Source organism: Oreochromis aureus, linkage group 15 (assembly GCF_013358895.1).
Source record: "Oreochromis aureus strain Israel breed Guangdong linkage group 15, ZZ_aureus, whole genome shotgun sequence".
NCBI classification, from domain to species: domain Eukaryota; kingdom Metazoa; phylum Chordata; class Actinopteri; order Cichliformes; family Cichlidae; genus Oreochromis; species Oreochromis aureus.
The window spans coordinates 9,296,531-9,323,428 of NC_052956.1; the positions used below are offsets into that span (position 1 = coordinate 9,296,531).

Genomic DNA, 26,898 nt, shown 5'->3' on the forward strand with positions numbered 1-26,898 from the left:
ATTGGTTGGGTTCCTTGCATAGACGTGGCTCCTAAGCATAATCCACAAATTTTCAATTTATGAGGTTGAGGCCTTGGGAAAGCTATTCCAGAAGCTCAGTGTTAGCCTGCATTACCTATTCCACAACCACTGTCTTGTTGAAACACTCAACTGTGTCCAAGTTTAACCGTCTAGTGGATTAATTAATTTTGAGGTAGTCCCTCTTCATTAGGCTATCCATTTTGTGCAACTCACCAGTACCACTGGCAACAAAACAGCTGCAGAGCATGATACTACCACCACCATGCTTGACAGTTGATACAGTGTTGTTAGGTTTGAAAAGCCTCACCTTGATGCCTCCAAAAATACCTCTTGGTTTTGTGGCCAAATATTTTAATCTTTGTCTTGAAATATTTTTTGAAAAACTTCTCTCTAGGAGACATTTGATTTGTCCATATGGGCAGCTGCAAATTTCAGTCAAACTTGAAGCTGTTGATTCTTTCTTGGTCAGCAACCTCTCAGTCTGTGGCGATGTAAAACTGGACAGTGACGCCTCTCGAATGCTGGTAGGTGCTTTGAACTTTCACCTTCCTGCTTTAATATCTGACCCTCCTCCACTTCATCCCCAGACAGCTATGCGTCTGAGACCCTGTCTACAATTCTGGGTAAAATTCTTTTCGTCTCACTTACAAATGGGAGTTGCTAAGTCCTGCTGTCCACTACAAAGGACTAGGAATAAAAGTTTTGTTTTGAAAGTGTTAAAATTATGAAATCCAACTAAATCAAAGAATAATATGTGTGTATATATCGTATCATTTAATCTCCCTTAAATAAATCTGGAGCTGCAATGCTCATCATTTTGAAAAGAAAGTCCATGCGCTCTGTTAACCCAACCCCGACATAAGTGCCATCAATAGAAATCCCAATATGTCCTCTTGGCACTACAGTATGACTCAGATACATTGCATAAATTGTGGTAGATGCAGAGGTCTTAGACTCATGTCCCTAACAGAGGACAACAATGAATTGCTGGGTCTTTGCGAGGATAATACTGTGTGCTTTAGTTCATTGTTTTAGTGAGAGTCATGCCACTTAATTGGCCAACTAACCTTTTTATATGGTCATTTTTATCTCATCCAGCCGGACGACCAGTGAGCTCATGCCATGGCAAGGCAAACATCCACCCCTCCCTTTACAGTTCACTAGAATCACTCAACCTTCTAGAGTATGGCTCAGAATTTGCTGTAATTTGATCACCTAATGACTCTTCAGCCAAACTGTGCTTAAGCTCCACGTTTGTCATTTTACAGGCAGTTTTCAGAGTTCACAAAATTCGCAACTTATCCTACAATCTTGGTTGGATTTAAGTGAAACCAGATTAATCTGTCGTGGATATGATTGTTTGGGATCTTCCTTCACTGCTTGGTGGATTTTAATTCCCAAGACTTTGTGCAATACAGCCAACCAAAGACGACAACAAAACGCCATTGATGCTATATTTACAATTCACTACTGACAAAAGTAAACTGTTCGCATGTGTTTTCTTTTTTGCATGAAACATTTCCCATGCAACACATTTTATATTTACAAATACAATTTTCAAAGCAAATATCTGAGACAACACTTCACCAATCACACACAGGTACAGTTATCATTTAAAATTGAGCATAACTGACATCCTAAACATGATGCAAGGGGACCACAAAAGGAAAAATGACATATTTCTGTATTATTGCATTACCTAAGAACACACATGCATCCATATGTAGCATCACATTTAAACTAAACTCTCATTAACGTGACAGTGGCTATCCAAAGACCCAGTGATGCTGCAGGATTCATTTCACTTATTGATCGATGTGATCCAACTAAAAATGCATGCTTTACAATGCACAAATGTTAGTTTTGACTTTCACATGTTAAAAAACAAGGAGTCCCTATTTAGTTTGATGTGAAACTGAAAAAAAAATCTAATGTCCTTTAGGGGGCAGCAGGCTTTGCTAAATTGGCCCTGACTCTTGCTTGATCCACAGCGTCCAACATGTTCTTGCTGTCCATAGCCAGAGTGTGTGCGGCAGCCAGCATCTGTTTCTTACACTCCTCCTTCAGAGAGGTTATGGCATTCTGCTGAGCCAGCCGCATTTTGCTGATCAGCTCCCCCATGTCGTGGTTCAGCAGCTTCTGGGTGCCTTCGATCTGCGGTATTACAGAAGACCAATGGATCAGTCGTTTAGATTGCCACTTTGATGACTGAGTTTTACGTTTTGCCAGCTCTCCGGCTGAGGAAGAGCTGGCGTTGCGTATATTGGCTCACTAACACTGCTTTTATGATGCAGAAATATGGATTCTGGGTGTCCCCACCGAAAATGTAAACTTTAAAGGCAAGTGTATCATATTTGATGAGTTTTTGAGACTTCTCCATCAGTGTGATTTTTTTTAACTAAAAGGTTTTTAGAAATAAACTGAAGAAAATGTGATGTAGCAAATGTTATACAAATTAAAATGAAAATATTTAATATTCTTTATTATGTCAGGAGGATCATTTTTAAAAAGAAAATGCAACGTTCTGGCAATTATTTCATGGTTCATGATTTAAAGGGATAAAATAGTTGTATAGTTTTTGCTTTGCTTGTGTTTAAAGGGATAAAAATGCACAGAAAGGAAATTAAATAATAGAATAATGCTCTCATACTGTACCTCAGTCCTCACAGACTCATGTAAGGTGGGCAGTATCTCATCCACACTTCTAATTAAATCTCTTAATGTCATCCCAACAGACTGTGGGCAGAAATCAATACAGAAATGACTCAGGAGCTTTGTCTTTGCGTTTCAAAATTTGGCATTAAAGCAGCAACAAACTGTATCACTGAAGTGGAAAGCAGATCATTTGTCTCAGTGTACCTTGATATGGGTAATGTATTGTTCTGGCTGCAGCCCAGCGATGTCATTCTTGAGCTCGACGACTACTTTGACCAAGTCCATGACGCAGTGATATACTTTGTCATCTGTGCGGTCCAGCTCAGCTGTGGGCGCAGGCTGAAAAAGGAGTAAATAGGTTTTAAGAACTGAAATATTAAACAACATCACAAGACACTTACTCAGATAAAACAGTAGCATCGATGCCCTTTCAAAAAAAGGACAAATTATGAATAATTTTTCATTCAAAAATCAAAGCTATTAAATTAAATTATCTTTTTCTGTGGCCTAAGAATAATTTTAAGAAAACTAAATCTACTTACCTTTGCTGTGAGTCGTGGCGGCTTCTCAGGCACTGCTGTATGGCAGAAAGATGAAAAATATGACAGATGAGGAGAAAGAGCAAGATCAAATACAAAAGGAGTGACGGAACATCTTTAGATCATTTTAGATGTGAATCTGTGAATTGCTTTGAGTGCTTACCAGTCTCGATGTCAGTCGGCTAAAAGAACAAAAGAAGGATCTCATGAGGACGAGATGAGGAATCTTTACAATTCTTTCTAATCAACAGCTCACATTATGTATTGACAACAACGCACAAAAGTAATCATAATAATCGATGCTGCTGATAGTTATATGAGACCGATCAGCTGGTCAGTTTAAGCAAAAAAAAAAAAAAAAACGCTTAAAAAACCCAGTATTAGGTTTATGCCCCTGCTGCCCTAAATTAACAGTATTGGTAATTACCAAAATCATTTTTTGTGTTTCTGTATTGATTATTACACCAGTGTGAACAAGGTGTCTAATCAAACTGATATTTTAATGCTAAAATTAAATGACTGTTGTTATCCATTAATCTTTAAATGTACTGTTTCATAAAAAGCAGGGAGGTGCTCGTTTCTAAAAGAACATTATTATTTTTTGATTAAGATGTCAGTTATTCATGAACAGGAAAATTCATTTTAGTGGTTGAATGTTATGTCTGATTCATTTCTCACTCCTCTGGGAAGTCCAGTATGCTGCCTCAAACTTCCACATAAAATGTCACTTTCAGTTTTAAACAAGTTTTTGACAGATTTCTAAAATATTTGCATTTTTTCTTTATGACAGGTCATCTAATTAATTTGTTAAACACTGCACATCATCTAGACTTGATAAATTAGCCTTTTAATACTTTTTTAAACTTTAAATGCTTAATTAAGGTGAGAATACTCTTAAATAACACACTTCCTGTCATAAATGTATATTTCAAATTAAGAAAAAGGGGAAAAGCTTTGCAGGATATATCATGTGGATGCCTCATCAAAGAAAATGACAGTCAAATGACACAAACATACATTATTTCTAGGGTTATAATAACACTTTATATATAAATATTCTATTAATATTAAATATATAATAATTAAAAATGTAATAACGTATTTCATGTGTTTATTTTATGCAGCTCTGGACATTTATAGTAATTTTGGTGATACAAACACGTAGTAAAGCTTTAGTTTTGCCATCAGTACGGTGGCCCTGAGAGGCCAAACGGACTGCAACTTAAGAAAACACCAGCAATAAGAAAACTCTGAAAAAGCACACAAAATACAACGGAAATAGGAAAAAAGAAAACAGGAATAGAAAAAACGAAAACAGAAATAGGCGAAAACAGATTTCCAAAAGCACAAGGGAAGTGTTTCTGGGGAGACAATAACCCGACGGACCAGTTGCAGAAACCAAAATATGCTAAGAATTGCGCTGGGAGACACTTAAAAGAAGTGGAGGATCTATCGCAAAAAAAGATGAGCGGTAAGTGTGTTAGCCTAACTATTAGCCTAAAAATCCATCATCAGTATTATATGAATCATGAGATTAAAACACACTTACCTAGCATATTTTGGTTTCTGCAACTGGTCCGTCAGGTTATTGTCTCCCCAGCAATACTTCCCTTGTGTTTTTGGAAATCTGTTTTTTTTTTGTTTTTCCTATTTCCATTGTGTTTTGTGTGCTTATGCAGCGTTTTTCTTGTTGCTGGTGTTTTCTTATGTTGCAGTCCGTTTGGCCTCTCAGGGCCACCATACATCAGACAAGGCAATTATAATAAATTTATCATGATAGATAGACTTCAGGTGCATAAGTTTCTATTTAATAAAATATCTAATAAAAGAGTTAAACTAAGTTGACTAATAGTGGTCTGTACTGATCCCTGCAGGAAATGTGGCCTATGACGAAGCTCATTTTTCAGTGATCACAAACAGTCACAACTGGACTGACAACAATGTAAAAAAAACCCAAACATTTACTTTGTTTGTATATTAGCTATCTGAAAACATGTATGTCTCCATTGTAACTAATTCACTAAACTGCCTGTAATTAAAATTACACTCTGTACAGGAGCACACCTACCTCTGGATTGGCAGTATCTTCTAGTCCCATGGGGTCCTGCAAAGAAACAGGCAGGTTCATTTTATACAACAGAGATATAGACCCTCTCTTTGGAACTGTTATCAGGGGCACATTCAATTTAAGACTAGTGGGGCGTTTTGGGTGAACAAGTAGGCTGATATTATACAATGGTGCCTCGTTCCATGTAGCCTTCACAGCTACACTACACTCGGAACCAGAGGGGGACAGAGACACAGAGAGGGGTTTGACAAAAGTAAAGGATGCTCTGTTCCCCACCAGCAGTCTCTCCTCCTGTTTCAGCCACTTTTTATCCTCCATCATCTGCTCTTTCTGCTTGCGGAGCGTTTCATGTATCTGGTGTTTCTCCCTCTGCCACAGGAGCTGGGAGTCTTCCCCGGTGTTCCGTTCCACTCTGAAAAACTCGTTCTCCTACAAGTACAGCGAAGTGTAATTACAATGTAACTAAAACAAAGAATCGCATGAGTATCCTCTCTCCTTCCAGTTCTTGATTACTCGATATATACAATGCTTTAGTAGGTTGTGCAGATAAACCTTTAAAGGAACTGCTTAGTGTCTCTTACCCCCATGCTGCGGCGCCGGGGCGACCTGACTGGTAGTGCAAGAGTGTTGCTGGAGTCAACAGGAGACTGATAGTCACATGGGCTGGCTAGGTCAGGTGAGCTGGCACAAAGAGCCTCATTGAGCTGAAAAGATACAAACAGACACACACACACATACACACACTTATATATAGAAAAAAATTAAAGCTACCTCAAAGGATGTGTCTAGGGGTTGCTTAAAAGTACCTGAATGTGCAGACCAATACTGAGTGTGTTCCCAAACCGGGCTGGTTTCATTCTTGAAGGCTTCAGGAAATGTAAAACATTATAAAAATGTAATTCGTTACATCCAAACTTTAAGACTGAGCAGTAGGTAAACTTAAAAGTAATTTATACCTTAGGCGGGGGGTCAATGTTGAACTTGGTCTCCAGAAATTTGGTGGAACGCACTCTGTCTCTCTCTCTCTCTGCTTCCTGTTCTTTCTCCATCTTGTGGACATCACTGTTAAATTTGAGACACATTTTACATCATGCCTTTGTAATACATTCACAAAAACCTAACATGTAATTTCAGTTAGTCGGTAGCCAATGTAGTAACTTTGTGTCAAGCCAGCTCTGAAAAGCCAGTGGATTAACACAGCTAGGTCCATAATTTGCTGGACAAAGGCACTTTTTTTTTTTTTTTTTTTAAATTTTCCTTCCATGCACCACCCCAGTTATTGTTTTAAATCTAACAATCAAGATGGCATTTAAGTGCAGACTTTCATCTTTAACTCAAAGAGTGTTACATACATTTTTCATGGCCTTTTTGAGACTTACAGCCATTTTTATACAGTGTCCTCTATTTTCAGAGATTAAAAAATAATTGGACAAACTAACAATTTTAAAGGATTTTTTTAAGGGTTGTGTAAAAATCCTTTGCAGTCAGTGCCTGAAGTTTAGAGCCCATGGACATCAAAAAATGCAGTTTTTTCTACTTTGAGATGCTATGTATTCACTTGTATCTCCAGTAACTGAAAATATGGTCTTGTTTGGTTAAAATCAGGTGACTGACTTGGCCACTGAAAAATATATCCAATCTTTCTGTCTTGAGAAATTCTTGGGTTGCTTTTGCAGTATGCTTTGGATCATAATCCATTAACGAGGTGCCTACTGATTAGTTTTGCAGCATTTGGCCGAATCTGAGGCCTGTACACTTCACAATTCATGCTGCTTCTTCTATCGCCAGTCAGATCATTGATAAACATATGATCTAATCATGGAAACAGATGTGTGTAACCAATGGTTTGCACCTTGTCTGTATTTCCATTGAGGTCTACGTCTCTTGATTGTGACAGTGATACACCCATGTCCCTAAGAGTGTTCTTGACTTGGTCAGATGATGTAATGTTGTTTTTCTTACCCATGGAAATAATTATGTCTGATTTCAAATCCAACAACTTTGGATTTTAACAGTTTTACTGTTGTTGAAAATCCAGAAGTATGATGGCGTCTTTGTCTAACAAATTATGAACCTAACTACTCAGTAAAGGGTTGATGGTTTTCCTTATTTTCCATCACATGTATATAGACAGGATACTTCTGTTTCAGTCAATGGCTAAAGTGACGGGCTACAAGAAGATAAAATTTAAAAAAAAAACTTCTCTAGTAGAGTCAAGAATAAAAATATGAAACTAGAAACGAGTAAAATAAACCTTTTTTAACATAGCACTATGAGGCCAATATCTGCTTATGCAGATAATCACAAACTCCAATTGAAAAAGATTGGGCCCACTAACCAAGCCTTAATTAAAGGATCTCAATCCATTTGTATTCTTTATAATCACTTCTTTTAATAACCCATAAAGAATTACCTGATCTTCATAACCAACTCGGTGAAACTGGGTCTCTCACTGGGGTCGTAGGACCAGCAGCGGGTCATGAGTGAGTAGAGGGCAGGAGGGCAGTTATCTGGTTTGGGCAGTCTGATGCCTTGCTCCAGCTGGTTGATCACATCTCTGTTCTCAAGCCAGTAAAACGGTTGCTGTCCACCAATCATTATCTCCCACATACACACAGCTAGAAAACAACACAGAAACAAAAAACAAGCTTGAAAATGTTCACCCTCCAGTTCATTATTCATTTTCAGATTGTGTAATAGACTACAAATAAAAAATATCAGGCAATAAGGATGAAATCAATGCATTAAGAATAGCAAACAAAGACACACAAATGCCACCTGAAGCAGTCATTGTGGTGCTTGGTAATGGAGCAAGTAATAATTATATCCATTCATTATTCCTCTTTTTGATTATTTTCATTAATTGTGGCTTTATTTTGCTTTATTTTACAATAAGCTGTGTAAAATAGAATTTTTCATTCTTGTACTTAAAAACAATCCATGACTCTCTGACAGGAAGCAGCTGCTGGGTCAGAATCTACTTAATATAGTGCTATAATAAAGTGCTATATAAATAGCACTTCTATGGTATGGTAATATATCTCATATTTTTAATGCATATCCTATAGCTTTATTTTAGCTATATCAGCCTTCAGTCCACTTTATGTCAACAGTTGTATGAGTCACTGTTGCAAAAAGAAATACAGGAACTAAATACAATGCATTTTGTGAGAAAATATTACAGATCTGGGTCAATAATAGTGTTTAGTTCATGTTTAAAAATTTATAATGAAGACCATAAGTATGGTTGCATTCAGTGCATGAAAATATACAGTGCAGAACAAACTCATTTTACATTGTTGGCCACATACAGTCCAGTTTGATCTTAAGTGGGCCGGATGAGAGAAACTCCCTTTTCTGTCAGTGTAAAGATATTTAACTACATATTTAATCTCTAATATATTTTATCATGAAAAAGAAGTGCAATTTCAACAGTACATATCAGTTTTTAGTCATTATATGAAATAAATGTGTAAATTACAGATAACTGCACAGACAGGCCTGTAACTGAAACTAACTTTTTTATTAATTAACAGGATATATCTTTATTTATTTATTTATTTTACTGTGAGCAAGCTGTAAAAATCATAAATTTTATAGCATGTAATGAAAAAGCAGGAACTCTATTACTTATTTGCATTGGTTTAGTGTGAATGGTCTTTATCAGTAGGAACGAAAAGTCTAAAATGTATCCCTTGCTTCACATTTTCCAAAGCCGTCCGGTGGGCCAGATTGGAGTCTTTGTCAGGTTAATTCTGGGCCCCGGGCCTTATGTTTGTTCATGTTTTAGAAAAGCTGATTTGCATTAGGGGAGGATATCAAATAGTCAGGCATCATAAAGGTAATTCCTCACTCTCTTAGGCCTCAAAGGTCAGAGGATGCCAGTATTTCAGTACTTTTGTAAAAGAACTAGGAGTAAATACACATGAAAGGCTGTTAGGTTGGGACTCTGAGCCTTCTGTGGCTTAAAATCCCCCATGTAAACCATCAGTGTGCAGCTATAAAAAACAAAACAAAGAAAAGAAGGATAACAGAGTCTACTGTTATGTATGTGTGCACGCTATCTGTAATGTAGAGCCATATCAGCTTAAATAATCCCTGCCTTGCCATAATATCTTGTAGCCCTTGTTTTCGGTTGATTATTAACCAGTAACCTGACCTTTTTCTATGTGCAATTGCTTCTTAGTCTCCTGTGCACCAAACCCTCGAAATGTCACCGTGCTGCTGTAGGTAAATGCGTAACAAGCTCACCGAACATCCACACATCACTAGCTGAGGTAAAACGCCTGAAATTAATGGATTCTGGGGCCATCCACTTGATTGGTAATCGGGTCACAGATGCTGCAAAGAAATTAGCACACTGTATTATAGTCAAGATAGCCAAAGTCATGGTTTTTAAAGATTTTTCCAAATAAGTTAATTAATTTGTGTATTTTTTTTTCATATTATTTCATTTTTGTATTGACAAGGAGACATAACAGACTGTGGTTTAACTATAGATCCTTTAATCTAAAATTCTGATCAAAATTATTACATGACTTCAAACAGTAACGTGAACAAGATCAAAATGTAGGAAAAACATAACAGAAGCGTTTGCAGTTAAAGTATTTTATAAATCTAGCTGATATTTTATGTTTATTGCATGAAACTTTTGTGTTAGTTCATGAGTGTCTCTTTTACCTTTGTAGTATTCTTCATCCTCTATGTACCTTGATAGACCAAAGTCTCCAAGCTTCACACAGTCCGGACTGGCGACTAATACATTCCGAACTGCTATGTCTCTGTGAGCGGACAGGATTGGAGGAAAGGTTGATGTTTATGTGGGTACAAGTGGGTAATGTAGGTAAGATTCAGGGGAAATGTAAATAATGCATGTGAAAACCTGAAATTGTGCACTCAAACAGTCTGCAGACACAACTCAATGGAACATGTTGTTCTGCTGTTTCAGTACAACTTTCTTCATTTAAATACATGTTTTAAGCTTAAATAAAACAATGTTTTTCCAAAATGTGACGACTTTATCACTCAGGCGACTGAGCAGGATGCCTTGTGGGAGAAAGCCCAACAATTCAAATCCAACTTTTTGAATCAACTTCAGATATTATGTCTGCTTCGTTTGTCATGAATTAACAAAGAAGCATGCCTCATCTGGCCATCAAACTGCTTGTCACTACTTGAACCTCTGGAAATGGAGGACTGTGTGTAAAATGGCTGTAATTCTTAAACTGAAAGTGTGGATTACATTTTAGGAGAAGACCCTCGGGTAGACCCAGAAGCCACGGGAGGGATTATATATCTCGGCTGGCCTGGGAACTCCTCGGGATTCCCCAGGAGGAACTGGAAAGTGATACTGGGGACAAGGATATCTGAAATATCCTCCTAAGCTGGTATGACTTTTATGTCAGACAATGATCATTTAGGCTGAAAGGGGGCAGAGCTTATAACACTGTAACCTTTCTGTTGAATAAAAGCATTAATTTTTTAATTAAGAAGAGATTTAAAAAAAAAAGGATTAAAAAACTGTACCTGTGTACCATGTTAACCCCTCCGAGGTAGACGAGAGCTTTGCAGATCTGCAGGCTGAACAGCACTAGGGTTGTATTTGTCAGCTTTTCTTTGTTTTGAACCAGGTAGTTTCCCAACTGCAAGAAAATCAATAATGGGCTTAATCAGTCAGGAATTCACATGTGCAACATCTGCTGTGGCATCCAGAAGCTACACTAGTTTAAAAAGAAAAAAGAACATATATTAAATGCATATTTTCTATAAACAATTAGGAAACGCGGACTAACCTCCCCATACTTATATAGCTCCATGACAATCCACACGGGATTCTCCTCTATGATTCCAATCAGTCTGACGATGTGGGGATGGTCGAGGTTCTTCATGATTACTGACAAACACATACATCACAACTTATCAGGACAACTCTGTCAGTTACTGTTGACACAGTTGTGGTGAACATAGCAGCTGTTTTAGAACTCTTTTTCTCTGCGTACCTGCTTCACTCATGAATTTTTCCATCACGTCAGGTGAACAGTCTTTGCAGGTTTTCACTGCCACATTAACTCTTTCACCATTCTGTCCAATTAAACACATGTTATCGCACATTCACTTTGCGTGCTGCCATTTATTTCTAATGCAATCGTGTATTTTCTAGATGCTCTGTAAGACACTGTGCTTAAACCCTTTAGACTTACAGCTTTTTTGTATACTCCGTCGTAGACTTCCCCAAAAAAACCCTCGCCCAGGATTCGTCCGAGAACAATGTCATTTCGGTCGATGCCATATTTCACAACTGCAGAGCAACAGTAACATTTGTGAACATCAAAAAGTGAGTTTTCACAGGTATGATCCTGTAACAGAATTGAATAAAGACTAACCTGATTTTGGCCTTTCATCAATCTCACAGTAGATATCTGAACCTAAAAATGCAAAAGATCTCATTTTTATTGTCTTCATAATAACATCACTATTAAAAGGAATTTGGTTTTTAACTATTAAAAAGTGTACAGTATAGGTTGTTAAAATTCTGAGCTCACCCATACTGTGTCTGAGCGAGCTTGTCTCTCTGCTGCTCCAAGGAAAAGTCAAAATGGGGGAAAGCCTAAGTCAGAAATGTTCAAGTTGGAGCACTGACTGCATGAGTCAATAAAACAGCCACTTACCCAGTAGGAATTTCAGGTAGGGAGGTTCTTGCATTGGCATCTAGGATAGAAAGTAGTTATGAGAATCCAGATTGACTTTTAAGAATATATTTCAAACAGCTTTTAAGACAATGGTCAATCCTTAAACACAATATGTTGCCCTTTATTGCAAGTTTTAACTCCAATGATGTCAAGAAAACAATAGATGAATCTTACACACCTCTATTTGGTCGGTGGATAACACTTTCATCTGTGTTGTTTTCCAAGCGGCAGTACCCGTCAATAAGATCAATCATGTTCTCAGCCGTAGCGACCGTGGCCACATTGATGGTCAGACGCTATCAATGAGGACACAATGGCATGTCACAAAAATACATAGACTGAATGGCCAGTTTAAGAAATGCCAATATCTCATCAGCCAATCACATGGCAGCAATGCATTTAATCATGTAGACCTGCAAAAGCTCAAACTGAGCATTAAAATAGGGTGAGGTAGGTAAGAAATGTGAGTTAACTAATTTTTAACCTGACATGGTTGTAAGTGCTAGGCGTGCTGGTCTGAGTATTTCACTCATTGAAGTTTAAAGAGAGTGGTCCAAACAGAGAAAGTATCCAATGAGCAGCAGTTCTCTGGATGAAAATGCCTGGTTAATGCCAGAGGTCAGAAGGAAATCACCAGAATTCGGGTCGATAGAAAGGCAAGAGTAGCCACATTAACCTCTTGTTACAACCAAGGTAAGCTGAAGAGCTTCTGTGAATGGCCAAACACATCAAACCTTAAAGCAAACTGGCTACAACAACAGGAGACCGCACTATTTGCCACACCGGTCAGCTAACAACTAGGAACTGAGGCTACAATTCACACAAGCTCACCAAAACTGGACAACATAAGATAGGAAAAATTGCCTGTTTAATGAATCTTTAATGTTGCTGCAACATTTGGTTAGTGGGGGTCAGAATTGGGTCTAAAACACATAAAAGCATAAATGTATCCTGCCTTGTTCATGCTGCTGGCGATGCTGTAATTGTGTGGGGGAAACTTTTCTTGGTACACGTTGACCTAGCACCAACTGAACATAGTTTCAACACCCAACAGTTTTGCTAATCATGCCCATGCCTTTCTGACCACAGTGTACCCATCTTCTGATGAAACACAACATGTCACATAGCTCACTGCTTTCTTAAACATAGCAATGAGTTCACTGTACTAAATGGCCTCAGATCTTAATCCACTAGAGCGGTGAAATGCGAGATTCACATCATGAAAGTGCACCCGACAAATCTGCATTAACTTTGTGATGCTATCATGTTAACATGGATCAAAATCTCTGAGCAATGTTTCCAGCACCTTCACAAATCTGTGCCACAAAGAATCGAGGGAGTGCTGAAGAGAAAAGACAGTCCAATCGAATACCAACGAGGTGTACCGAACAAAAGGAAGCTATTGAATGTCATCCCCTAATATTTCAAACTGTAGGGAGGAATATTTTTAAAGTTTTGATACACTTACTTGCTTCGCGCCCTCTATGTCAAGATTTAGGAGAGCCTTGCCATCATTCTGCGATATGCATTGTACTTTCTTAATTTGTTTGAAGTCAGCTAAAAACACAGCCTGCCACACAAAAGGAATGAATGCAAGGATTAAATTATGATTGGTGGCAGGTAAGTTAAAGCTGTGTGCAAGATTACCAAAATCCTAATCACGCTTACAGCTGAATCCTTCTGTGTGCGTTGGCGAATTCCCCTCCCACCGACGACCAGCTCCACCGACAGACTCCAGCCTTGCTATTCACAGATAAATACATTTGAAACATTAATACCTCAAACAGTAAATCTACAGACCTTGGAGTTCTAGACAAGCTTAACGAGGTCTATTTTTTTATTTATGAATAAGACATGATTCATTGCTCCAGATGAACAGAATGTTCCTGCTCACCACTAGTTCACAGGGGAAGGCCTCTTCATCGTAGCTGACGAAATCCTTAAGAGTCTCAAAAAACTTGATCATGCAGTGATCTTCCTTGAGTGTTGCAAATTGCTGAAATGTTTGCTGAATCATCTTCCGCAGTTGCCTAGGCTGGATCACAGCCACAGAGATTTGAAAATGGTAAAACTTGCACTTTTGCACAATAGTGACGCAATATTAATTTGCAAAGGAAGTATCATAGTTTGTGGGTGCCTGTTTAGGTAGGACACACTAAGTCACGTTTAGAGAAATTTACCTTCATGCTGTTAATCAGCTGCTGTGGAAAGAAAAGGTCCAGGCCAACTTCTTTTCTAAATTGGTAAAACATACAAAAAACCTTAGAAGAATATTCAGAATTAAAAACATGCTGTAAATATTACTAGAGCTTGAAAGCCAATCTATTGCCGATGTTAGCTGTTTGCCAAACTATTGGTACTGGCATTTATAAATTTTTATAAATGTAAAAATTTCAGTTAAAGTTTTTTGGTAAGGAACAATAAATAGCTACACATAAACACTGGGGAAATCTGTTTTTATTTAGGGTGTCTCAAAGAAAAAAAATGTATGTATAATATATAATATACAAATATATATCGGCTTTTTAAATCATCATCAAGTCATTTAAATTTTATATTGAGCTTGCATCAACCGGTATGCAGCCTGTTTGAGTTGCTCCTGATTTTTTTCCATGCTGTGACTTTTCTTACTTTTTTTCTTTGTCTTTTACTTAGTATTACATAATTTCCCTAGGAATTAATAAAGTATTCTGATTCTGATATAATATTTAAAAAATGGTCCTTTTAGTTTAATTCAAGGCATTTTTAACCATTTTTAGAAGCTGAGGGCTCACAACCCATGAAGTGTCACTTTTAGGGTAATATAATTAAACAACACCAGTAAACTGGATTTAAAAGCCTTTAATGTAATATTAGAGCGATAACTATTTGTACTGTACAGAAAGTAAAAACTTACTCTAGCAGCTCAAAGTTAGATTTCTTTTCAAGACCTTTTGCATTCATGTCTTTGTAGAAGCGCCTGTGAAAACAGAGTGACAATAAAGGTATAAAATGAATAATAAATGTAAAGGCAAATGTAAGCAATTTAACTATTCTATAGCTTTTGATCATTCTATTAAATACAAAGCACAGCAACACGGGTTAGGTTATGAAAGAGCCTGCAAGAGCGGGACAATTGGAAAGTGTACAGTAAATACACCCAGTTCAGTCACCTCACATTCACAGCGAGGTAAGGAATGCAGTGACTCACCTGATCTCCAAACAACCAAGCTGCAATGCCATCCCGTCACTGACTTTACTGGCATGATACTGCATGTAATCACTACGCACCTATAATAAAATGTTAAAAATTTGAATTTCATGCGAATACCAACAAAACAATTCTAAATAGAACTTCAAATACAGTCAGTCAGGACTCTTTAAATCAAAAGAAAACTATTTCCATCTAGGGTGATTTTTACTTGACTTTACTGGACTCCTGAAAGCAGCAGCACCAACCCAGTCTGTCATCAATGACAACAGGCTTCTTTAGTAGAGTTGGGTTGCAAAGTGGCTTGCAGAGGCAGCAGCAAATTTAGCTAGGCTTCAGCAACTAAAGTAACACACTACACGAGATTTGCTAAAATGATGCACAGGATATCAGTTAAACAACAACAACAAGTACAATAGAAGCAGGAAGCTTTTATGACAGGATAACAAATACAGTTACCTGTTGGTAAAAATACAAAAAGGTCGATCTGTCATCTTTGAATTTTTCCACAAAATTCACAGGAATGTATCTGATACGAAGGTCATATCTGTGCTCGAAAGGAAAATATAGATATCAGCTTACAAATAAAACTCAATACAATAAAGCTTACAAAGAGTACATATTTAAAATTACAGATTAATATCCTAATAGTCCATCAGTACCTCCACTCAGCTTCCAGATGATTGCTCTCATAGCGCTTCTCCACCTCTCCAACAGTCAGGTCTGGATGGAGCCAGTGAAGTTCTTCTGACTTCAGATGCTTTAGCATGAGGCCATAGCATCCTGCGTGTTGAATGTTTGGCCCTAAACGCCCGCTGACCAGAATCGAACGAATGATAGCCTGAAGGAGAAAAAAAGAAGATTAAAAAATACTTTTTGAAAAGATTTGTGGTCATCTTTCAGTTTATTGAAATTTGTGGTTTAAACTCGTTTAAATATGTAATGGCTATAAAATTATAACATCAAGCGGTGGTGGTGGCACTTCCCTTTTCCTCTTTTTTTTTCAACAGTGAAATTTACTTCCTCATATTTTCTGGGTTACACTCTCACCCTAATTTGCCAGGAGTTGTCACATTTGACCAGCTTGAAATTCTTGCCCAGGTTGTTGTTGGTGCAGAAGCACACTTTAAGGATTTTGACAGGTCCACCATCCCCAGAGAATTGTGCTTCAGGGCCAGCCTCTGTTTCATTTTGTCGTGGACTGGGCACCTTCCAGGACAGGGTGTCACCGGACATCACCTCATACATTGTCAAACCTGGGTTGGCATCATCACATCAAAATCATCCTTTAAACAGAGAAAAGAAAAACAATACTTTATATACATGGTGCTTTTTTTAGATGGACATCTGGGTAAACAAAGGTTTAACTGGAAGAACTGAGTGATAATAATTTCTTCAAAAGAAAAGGACACACTGTTCTGTGAGTTGCTTCATTATACTACTACAGTCATGCAATGCTTCACTTTGAAGCTGTGATCTTTTGCCATGTGGCTGCTATGATTCATATCATTTTTTCTGAGACATCCAGATTACATTCTTTCTCAATCAGATTTCAAGTGAAGACCTGCGAGGTTTTGGAGTAAAACTAAAACCATTTTGAGAGCAGCCATTCACAAACATGCAACCAAAAGTACAATGAAATATTAAATTCTTTGCATTTTCATCTCCATAATATTTTGCTGCTAAACGTTGTTTCTCTTTCCTTTTGCCACCTGTTAACTACCAGTTCATTTTCACTCTTTCCCTGCAAATGATTTGTTATAAAATGTGTTGTCTAAATAGCTTGGGAAGAAAGTGACTGGACCTCTTCGACTTTGTGGAGACATTTCACCTTTCATCCAAGAGGCTGCCTCAGTTCAATTCAATTCAATTCAATTCAATTCAATTCAATTCAATTCAATTCAATTCAATTCATACAGCACCAAATCACAACAACAGTCGCCTCAATGCGCTTTATATTCTAAAGTAGACCCTACAATAACACATACAGAGAAAAATCCAACAATCATATGACCCCCTATGAGCAAGTACTTTGGCAACAGTGGGAAGGAAGAACTCCCTTTTAACAGGAAGAAACCTTTGGCAGAACCAGGCTCAGGGAGGAGTGGCCATCTGACGCGACCGGTTGGGGAGAGAGAAGGAAGACAGGATAACAGACATGCTGTGGAAGTTCTAAAACCAAAATAGTGGAGAGTCCCTTAAGAGGACATTTTTAGAAGTAAAAACTTAGTTAGCAGTATAAACTCAACCACCTACAACATTTCCAAGCTCCTTGCCACCATCCTAGCTCCCTTTGTGGGGAACACACCACAACCCACCATGAACGACCATGACTGAAAAGAGGAGGTTGCTTACGACACCTCTTAGCCACCTACAATGCAGTTTTAAACTGACTTCCCAGAAGCTTAAAACCCCAACTCACATCTTGTGTCAGGTGACCTCAGTAGGTCACGTGATAGAGTAAGGCGAGGTCTCAGAGCGATTTCATGTGAAACCTCTGGTGGTAATAACCCACATGTTTTTTTCATACTTTGCCTCATGTGATGACGCACATGATTCATAGTGGGTCGGACCTTGGACCCTCTTTAGGCTTTAAATACCTGGAACTCCTGACCATTTGGTTTCAGAACTGAATGAGCGGTCTTTTGGATGAGAGTTCAAAGAGTATACCAAAGTACGACAGGTGAAACATTGTCACGAAAGTTAGAGGTCCTGTTGCTTTCTTTCCAAGGTCCTTAGACTAACCATGACCTGGATCACTGAGAACCTACACAGAAAACCTGTCGGGCAAAAGAATAACATATAATTCATGTTGCTTTGTTCAAAAATACATTTTTAATGACGTGTTTAGGGTCATTTTAAACTTTGTAGTTAAACTTTCTATTAATTTGGTGTAAAATGCCATTTGCGGTCCACCTGCAGAGACTACTAGCTCACCGGGGGAATGTACCAATGTTTTTAACACAACTGTTGGTATGAATACCAAGGTTATGCATAAACTTGGTATGCATACATTGGTATACTCTTTAAATTAAAAAAAACAAACAAACATTGAACATTGAACATTAAAACTCCTGATAAGGACACTGAGACTACAACTTGCACAGGCTCACCAAAACTGGACAACAAAAGACTGGAAACATATTATCTGCTGTGTGATGCTATTCTGTCAACATGGACCAAAATCAATGAAGAACATTTCCAGAATTTTGCTGAATCTATGCCATAAAGAATTAAGGCAGTTCTGAAGGCAACCAGAGGACATAGTACTTAATTAATGGAGTGACTGGTGAGTGCAAGTTTCCTTAAATCCATAAGTAATTGCGCTTACAGTATGCAGTATGAAAGTGACGGCCTAACCTGCGTGTGCAATGATTGGAAACTGACAGTAAAAGTGTGTAAACCAACACAACACTGAAATCCACTGGAAACCAAAAATCAGTGAGTTACTGACTAGCAACTATAACATCACTGTGTTGCGCATTTTCCATCCTGTTTTTAATTATAAGAAATTGGCTACTTTGAGTTTTATTACAGGATAATTCGATGATTTGAAATTCTAGGAATTCTGTTTCTTCTCATTTATGTCCAGCATGCTATAGCTAACAGGCAGTTAGCTTAGCTATATATTGGCCTGTCACAAAACTATCAGTTTTGCCGTATAAGTTGTCTTTTGATTTCAGAAGTAAAAACCTTTTACATCACAAATACTTGTAGTAATTTGGAAAAATTGCAGAAGGCCAGACTCTACAGTGTGGATTTTGTGCAGCATTTTTACCATAGTACACATCTCAGCTGAATAGATGGTGGCACAGACTCATAGGTGTCAGAGTCAGACCCAAAAATCCAGCACCAGTGATGCTCTGTTTAGTACAATGAGTGGAATAACTATCTAAGCCTGAAGGTGTCAAAATCTGCCTACCACCAGAAGTGGTAAGATATGCTAACTGCCTCCTGGTCCAGCATTACGTTTAGCATACAGACCTGACATTCTAAATCCAAAATACTAAAAAGCAATAAAGACCCCTCCTTCTATAATAATTGTTAATGTTTTATATATTGAAGTTATTACTTCAAGTATTCTTTTTTTTTTTAATCTAGTAAGGTTTTTAGGTCTCGTACTACGATTTGCTCATGAGATTGGCATAGACTATATACATAACATTTAACTAAATCATAATTCATTTATCAGTGTTTTTTCTTAAACCAATTTTAATGGTTTTGAAGCCACTGGAGCTTTTTTCAGCTGTCACATGACTAACACAGCAAGACAGATAACTAGTCATGCTCATATTCCCCCGTAATCTAGGATCGCCAATTGACCTAACAAGCATTTTGGGACTGTGGAAGGAATCCACAGTGTACCTTGAGAGAGCAAGAAGAACAGGTAAACTGCACACAGGAAAGTACCAGCCGGTCGGCGGATTCAAATCTGAGACCTTCTTGCTGTGAGGCATCAGTCCCAAACACTGCACCGCTGTGCTGTCCTGAATTATAATTATGGCTTGTTAAAACAACATGCAATGATTTTAAAAAATCCTTTCTTTTTCATGTAGGAATATTTATCTATCCTCCAAGAACAGATAGGAATATTTTCAAATGCATTCGAGCAACAGGAGATTCTGCACCATTTGGTGATCTGAGATGTAACAGTTTTTATGGCTGTGATAAAATAACAGCTACAAAAACACTTTTGGAATTAGATGATAATTTGTTCGCTGTTCTGAAAAGCAAGAGTGCTGTACACACTTTTACCAAACAGGTTATGTGACACAGATAAAGGCAGGAATTACCGTGTGAACCAAAAATAAATAAATAAATGCACAGAAGCTCTTACCTTCTTATTCTGCCTGACCAATCAAAAACTGAAGGCTCAGCAAACAGCAAAAGAAACTAGCTGCAACATGCGTACCTCACAATACTGTCGATCGGAAAAGTGTCTTCTGTCTGTCATGAGGTGTTTCCGTACAACTGAAACTCCACGCTGTTAGTCCGTGAGGGAGCTGAGCAGCGTTAATTCTTTCAGGGCTTTCTGCTGCTTTTCGACTGTGTTTGTTAGCCTGAGGCCATGAATTCCCCAGCAGGGCTGAGTGGGTGTGTTTGTGTGTAAGTGTGTGCGTGTGTGTGTGGAAAAGAAAAAGAGAAGATGAGTGTGAAGCAAAGGCGGCATGTTACACCATCACCTGGGTGTGGGCGGCCTGAAAGAGGGGTTCCAGGAGACAGAGTGAAGTTTAAAATTACTTCCAAGAAAAAGCATCCATGGACTGAACATGTGGATTCCACTAATGTAAACCTATACATTACATACTGCTACAAATGGCCAAACACCACTGCAAAATCCTTTGTGACAAAATATTTGCATAAGGCTTATTACACAGTATACCATGAAGGGTTTGACGTCACATGGTCAACAACAACCGCAACAACAGCAACAACAGGACAGAAAAAAAGATCGTCGAAACAAGACCACTGATTGTCGTAAGGTCTTAAACACGCTGTTGGGCAAGCGTGTGAGACTAGATTTAGTTTTTAACACTTCAACACACAAATCAGGAACAACGAGGCACAGACATGGACAGGTCCCTGTTTAAACTGGGCTTCTTACCAAGTATAAAGACTGGCTTTAAAAGCCAAGCAAACTATTTCTGGAAGGAGGCAAGCGTTAACAAAAACTTTTTGTTTGTTGGCGGTGAGTCACAATTAATAAAAAGAAACAAAAAATAGACAACACACAAATATAGTCAACTGAGCACTTGTGTCACTCAGATAGACCAATTTATAGCTTTTTAATGATTTCAGTTCCTCTTATGTAACTGCAGATTACTTCCTTCTGACTTTCAGACTGATGTTAAAAAAAAAAAAAAACTAGGCTTTTTTTTTTAGGTTTTTGAATTATTGTGATGAAAGGAATTTGCCACATTTTTTTTTACAATTAATGAAGAAAACAAGTCTCAATTCAATCATTAAGAAAAATAATCTCCCACAAAATGACAGGTATTTTACAATCAGATAGATTAGATTAATATATCAATTATGAATTAATAAATTTAGAATTAATGTTCAGATACCTCAAAATAAGGTCTTGTGTTTTAATGGCAGTAAGCTCTTTTGAATATAGGAAAAGAGCCGTCCAATTCTAGACAACACACACACAAACACACACTTTTTAAAAATCCCCAAGTAAAATAACAGACAACCATGAAGTCTTTTCTTCTGATTGTTTGTAAAAACACTGATTTTTTTTTAGTTTTTTTGGTTCATAAGTGAACAAAAGCGACACTTGCCAGGCACACGCGTTGTTGCCACTCACACACTGTCATGCTGGCACTTGAGTTGTTATGGTAACGACTGTTCTCTCGAGGGAGATTTTTTTTTAACACAAACTGAGAGCGAGGTGGAGTGAACTAACTCTTTCAACACTCATCCACAACAGAGGCCTCAGCGGGACAATAAGTGGAAATATTCATTACCGCAGACAATTATCTAGAGGAGTTACTGCTGTATGTCTCCGCTATTATTCTGCTGGGATCTAATGAAAACAGCATCAACTGAGGAGGGCGTATGGACGCTGATAAATGAGAAGGAAATTCCACAAGAAAATGAGTGGCAAGGCAGAAACTTTAAACAAGGCTGCACTTAGAGGACAGTGGAGGGTTAGGGCTACAGAAACGCTAAACTGATTCTGCAATGCAATAGGTCTCAGAGAAATAATGGCCACCACCACGCAGCTGGGGAATGTCTAACACACTGTAAGGTTCTTTTGATTATTTTTTATCATTTATTTATGTGAAAACTTATTTTTTGCACGACTTGGCTATTTGCAAAGTTGAAGCCTCTTTTAAATGATGGCAGTTAAGATAAAGCTTGCATATAAAACTTTACTCCTGTTTACATTCAGTCAATTTGGAAAGCATCAGAGTGAGGCCAGTAACACTTAAGCTGCAACTCCAAGTTCATTAATCAGTTAGTTGCTTGAAATAAAAACAGTCTGTCTTCATTGTTTTAAGGATTAAACACTTATTTGTTCAAGCTTGTGAAGTGATCTGTTTTATATAATTGTGAAAAAATAACGGTAGGTTTTTTTGTCCTTAATTAATTGATCATTAGTAAGTATTATATCAGTAGTTGCCATTCAATTCAGTGTTATTTATTTTGCACCAAATCACAACGACAGTTAACTCAAGGCACTTTATACTGCAAAGTAAAGACCCTGAAATAACAGGGGGGAGCAGTTAGTGACAGTGGGAAGGAAAAACTCCCTTTTAACAGGAAAAACCGTCCAGCAGAACCAGGCTCAGGGAGGCGGAGCCATCTGCTGCAACTGGAGTCACAGATATCAATCCTTATATGAAATATTTGATGCTTTTATTTCATGACCTTGAGATTAAGCACTGCCTTTCTTGAACAAAGTTCAAGTTTTCAACTTTATAATTTGCAGTAATTTAAAGTTTGTTCACTACATTCAACATCTCCTTTTAGTTGTAAACTTTCCTATTCGGCATGCATCTAAATGACTCCTTTTAAAAGATAGTGACCATATGTTTTAAATTACTGCTGAAAGATGCATGTCATCTTTTCTTTTAATAAATGAAAAGCACGCTCGGTTGACTGACTTGCCCGTTGAAGAATATCCCATTTCACTGCCTTGAATAACTTGTCGGTTTGCACCTTGTTGTAAACTCTCTGTATTTACATTCATGCAGACGCCTCCATGGTAGATACTGACAATGATACACCTATCTCCCTGAGTGTGTTCTTGACTTCTTTAGATGTTGTGAAGTTGTTTGTCTTAACCATGGAAATAATCCTGTTATCACACACATTAGTCATCTTCTGTGGTCTTGCAGGTCTTTTGGTATTGCTGAGGTGGCCAGTGCATTCATTGTCTTTTAAGAATGTACCAGACCGTTGATTTGCCCTCTCCTGAAGTTTCTGCAACTCTCTGATAGGGTTATTTTGTTTTTCAGTCAAATGACTGAATCCTTAACTTTTACCGACATTTATTTGGGCCCAAGTGAAAAGCTATAAAATTAAAAACATCTAGTATTGATATTAGTTAGGCTTTCTATTTTGCCCATCCTCTGACAGCCTCTCAGGTTTCTTTCTAAAGCAACAGCAGCAGCCAGACAGCTGTGTATATGGAAGACAGTGTTTGCCAAAATCTGTCATGACATGCACACCTGACAGTAACATCCATTCCTTGGACAAGTCTCATCACATGGTGTTTCTGAGAATTGATATCGGAAAAACTCCCACCGGTCATTATCTTACCTATCTTACCTACATTTTTTTTTTACTGTGTGTAAATATATTAGAAAAAAATCTTACTCTTGATATCTGACATTAAATAAAAAAAGATAATTCCTCTCCTGTAGAGATGATAAAACCACAGCAGTTATTGTGTAACCTCTGTTCCTGGTGGAAACAGAGCGCAGGCAGGCACTCAGGCAGGCTTACTCTCTAAACACATTTGTGCTGAGGGTCTGCATATTGCAACGTCATGACCCCAGGCACTGGAATGCGGCGGGCTGCCTCCTCACCTGCACAGACATGCTTTCATAATGAACAAAGTTTTCTTTCTATGTGAAAAAACAGCAGCTAGCACTCCACAATCTGCCGTTACACTCAGCTGCTTATCCTGAAAACACACTTGCACAAGCCTCACATTTTTTTCTCTTCCCTATCAGTTAAAGAAAATATCTAAAAACTCACGTTTGTGGATAGTTCAAAGAATGAAAATGAATAAAACTAATTCTGGATTTGCAAGCTTGTGCAATCGTATAAATGTTGGCCAATCAGTCTTTTAATAACTTGTATAGTAAATTTGGGCCTATGGCAAACACTCGGATTAATCATAATGGTTTGTTCAGTAGTATCTGGAAACCCCTGTGCTCACAGAAACATAAACACGAGTTAATCTTTGAGTCTTACCTGATTCTGATTGAACTCCCCTGAGAATAAAAGCTTTATGGAAAGTAGAATTCCTCCCGGAGAGCCCTGGGCCCGTCAGTTCGCCTCTCGCACTGTTAGTCGAGCAGAAGGGGCAGGTAGCCACTCCCTCACCTCTAGAGTGCTGATCTAAGGTGAGCCCACTTCCTTATTTCAAGAGTCTTTTGTGATCCGGGCTAAATAAACTGTCTGCCCAACAGTTTTGAACTGTTTACGACCCAGGAATGATTTTTGAAATATAATACAAAAGGGCAAAGAGAAACAGAGTTCTTTAAAATCAAATCTGCACAAACCGTGCTGAAATATTCTTATATTTATTTTCTCCCGTGTGACAAACTTTGTCCTCTACGTTAAGTCGCCTTCCCTGGTGTTATGTTGTAACTACATCTTCTGAACACCAGAGGGCGCTGTACGCTCAAAAATATCGGGCTGACGTTAAGCTCCAAACTGGTTTTAACTATGTGTATAAGCAGATATAACTCAAGTCCTGAATGCAGATGTCTCATGCGACCTTAGATCAGCTATTATTTTTTCCTTATAGAGATCATGTTATAAAAAAGTGGACTCGCCTACACTGAAGTTTCCTGTCGAGGTTTTTGATTTTGCTGATTATAAGGAGAAGGACAGTCTTTAGGATAATACAGGTTTGAAGGATGTTTATCTCCTTTAAACCCTTTTTTTAGTTAACACATACATACAGTCCAAAGCATCACTTTTCTTAGCAGGATAGCGGTGGGTTTGGAGCCTATCCCAGCCCCTATCCAGGGTACACAGGGCTAATTTAGAATCACCACTTAACTAATTTCCTCCCAGTTGGACTGCTGGAGGAAACCAGAGCACGTGCAAGCTCCACATAGAGGTTCCAGCCAACCAGCAGCAATGAGGCAAATGAGCCAACAGTGTTTACCACTTACCTATAATTTTCTTTGCAAAGGTAATTCAATCTAGGGACAGGCGTTGTAAGGTTGCTCGATCTATAAATGGTTACATTGTTCCATCCCTGTACAAATTAGTGCAAATACAATTTATATTTAAACAAATATACTCACCGGCCATTTTACTTTTGCACTTGGATACATTGTGGTCATAAAGGGGTGGACATGGTCGGCAATTATATTCAGGTAGGCTGTGGTTAAATATTCCCCACACTATTACACAACCAGCACACTGTACCGTTGAAAAAAAGGCAGTTTAAAACTGTGCTTTCATGTTTTTTATACCACTTTCTGACCCTTCTATCTGAATGTTAACACAGAAATAAAGACTCTTCAGGCCAGGCAATGTTTTTCCATCTTTGTCCAGATATGATGTAGCCTCAGTTTGACAGGAGTCCCACCTGATGTGGTCTTCTGCTGCTGTAGCGCATTTCCTTCAAAGTTCAATGCTTTGTGTGTCTTCTGCATGGCTTGGCTAGTGATCACACCATTGTTGTAGCTAAAGGCAATTGCACTAAACTAAACTAAACTTCTGTAGAAGCAGTCTGGCCATTCTCCTCTGGCCTTTTGACATCAGCAAGGCATTTTCTCTCGGAGAACTTCCTCTCACTGGATATTTTCTCTTGTTCAGACCATCCTCTGTAAACTGTAGAGATGGTTGTGTGGAAAAATCCCAGGAGATCAGCAGTTTCTGAAATACTCAGACCAGCCCACCTGGCACCAACAACCACTCCACCTTCAAAGTCACTTAAATCACCTTTCTTCCTCATTGTGATGCTCCGTTTGAACTTCACCAAGTTGCCTCAATCGTTTCTACATGCCTCAAGGCATTGATTTGCTTTAAATACAATTGGCTGAGTGGATATTTGAGTTAATGAACAGTTGATCTGTTGTGTCTAATGAAATGGCCAGTTAGCTTAGATACATGAGTGATGTGTTTTTGAAAGTAACTTCCTGCTTCTTGACTCTGCATAAAAAATATGTACGCATACATGTTATATATATAATGAAAGTTAACTTCCTATTCAGTTGTCATTACGGTATAACAAAATACAGCTTTTTAATACATAATAAAAAATACCAGAAGGATTGTAATTCTAATATCACATTACATGCTTACAGAGAAACACTGACTAGGACAGGGAATTATATTATTAGCTCCTTTGCTGCACGCTGTCAAAACATATATGATACTCTCCCTCGCACACCTCTGACTCCCAAGGGAGTTGTGCAAAAGCTATTCTGCATGAGCATGTCAGAAAGCCAGCTGTGTGCTCTCTGTTTCCAAATACTGGCATAGCTCCATGCAGAGAGGTGGCAACCCAGCAAGGGCACAAATAAAGGAAGCGGGAGCTTTGATGGTAATGATTTCATGGCAGGAGTGGTGGGATCTTAAAAAGTCAGAGTTAATGATGGCAAACCATTGTAACTGCTGACTCTTACCACTGCCCCTCTGCCCACCGGTGGCTGCTACTGTCTGAATGCATACAAATCTGAGCTTAATGGGCACCTGTTGGAGATTCTTGCCCTTGACTCTGCTCCAGTCTGCTGGATAGTGGGTGTGGTTTGGTCCCGTTCTGCCCCAGACTTGAACTCCCTTACAGCTGTCACTGCTCCACACAGCTATTCCAAACCCTCAGGCACAGAAAAACAGGACTGGATGCTATGGCAAAGAAGAAAAAAGGGGGAGGGCTGTGTGAATAAAAGATGTCACTGGCAAGTGATAAAATGTATATGTTTGATAAATATGCAGCAGTGAGGATGAGCGTTGTGTCAAATATAATGAAACCTAAAGAAAGTTCATTCAGAGTTCACGCTGGTAAAAATGTGTTTGAGAAGCAACTTTTTGAGC

The 26,898-nt window shown here is 38.2% G+C and overlaps 1 protein-coding gene across 3 annotated transcripts; it reads right to left on the reverse strand.

Annotated features, from left to right (window-relative positions):
- Positions 1 to 1,393: 1,393 nt before the first annotated feature.
- Positions 1,394 to 24,297, reverse strand: ptk2bb (protein tyrosine kinase 2 beta, b). Of its 3 annotated transcripts, none has more exons than XM_031731980.2 (31): positions 24,094 to 24,297; positions 16,213 to 16,448; positions 15,825 to 16,003; positions 15,622 to 15,709; positions 15,163 to 15,242; positions 14,869 to 14,931; positions 14,153 to 14,207; positions 13,867 to 14,007; positions 13,641 to 13,715; positions 13,441 to 13,542; positions 12,151 to 12,268; positions 11,952 to 11,991; positions 11,826 to 11,857; positions 11,667 to 11,708; positions 11,484 to 11,581; positions 11,283 to 11,364; positions 11,076 to 11,176; positions 10,810 to 10,925; positions 9,964 to 10,064; positions 9,535 to 9,624; positions 7,697 to 7,901; positions 6,240 to 6,345; positions 6,090 to 6,149; positions 5,865 to 5,987; positions 5,560 to 5,712; positions 5,284 to 5,319; positions 3,379 to 3,397; positions 3,219 to 3,253; positions 2,881 to 3,015; positions 2,677 to 2,757; positions 1,394 to 2,175 (listed from the first exon to the last, which is right to left on the reverse strand). In XM_031731980.2, exons 2-31 carry the CDS (start codon positions 16,408 to 16,410, stop codon positions 1,960 to 1,962), a joined length of 2,970 nt encoding a protein of 989 aa, XP_031587840.1. In that variant the 5' UTR covers positions 16,411 to 16,448; positions 24,094 to 24,297; the 3' UTR covers positions 1,394 to 1,959. The 3 variants fall into 3 exon arrangements, with proteins under 3 accessions (XP_031587840.1, XP_031587842.1, XP_031587841.1); XM_031731982.2 differs by lacking the exon at positions 24,094 to 24,297 and adding an exon at positions 20,075 to 20,210; XM_031731981.2 differs by lacking the exon at positions 24,094 to 24,297 and adding an exon at positions 20,000 to 20,199.
- Between the last annotated feature and the right edge of the window lie 2,601 nt (positions 24,298 to 26,898).

Bases quoted from the DNA above. Each gene is read 5' to 3' on its own strand.
- ptk2bb (XM_031731980.2), bottom strand. From the start codon at position 16,410: ATGTATGAGGTGATGTCCGGTGACACCCTGTCCTGGAAGGTGCCCAGT. The intron at 11,582-11,666 runs GTTAGTCTTTAT...GTTGCTCTGCAG, and splicing joins TGATGAAAGGCCAAAATCAG to TTGTGAAATATGGCATCGAC. The intron at 2,176-2,676 runs GTACAGTATGAG...GTAATACCGCAG, and splicing joins ATGAGTCTGTGAGGACTGAG to ATCGAAGGCACCCAGAAGCT.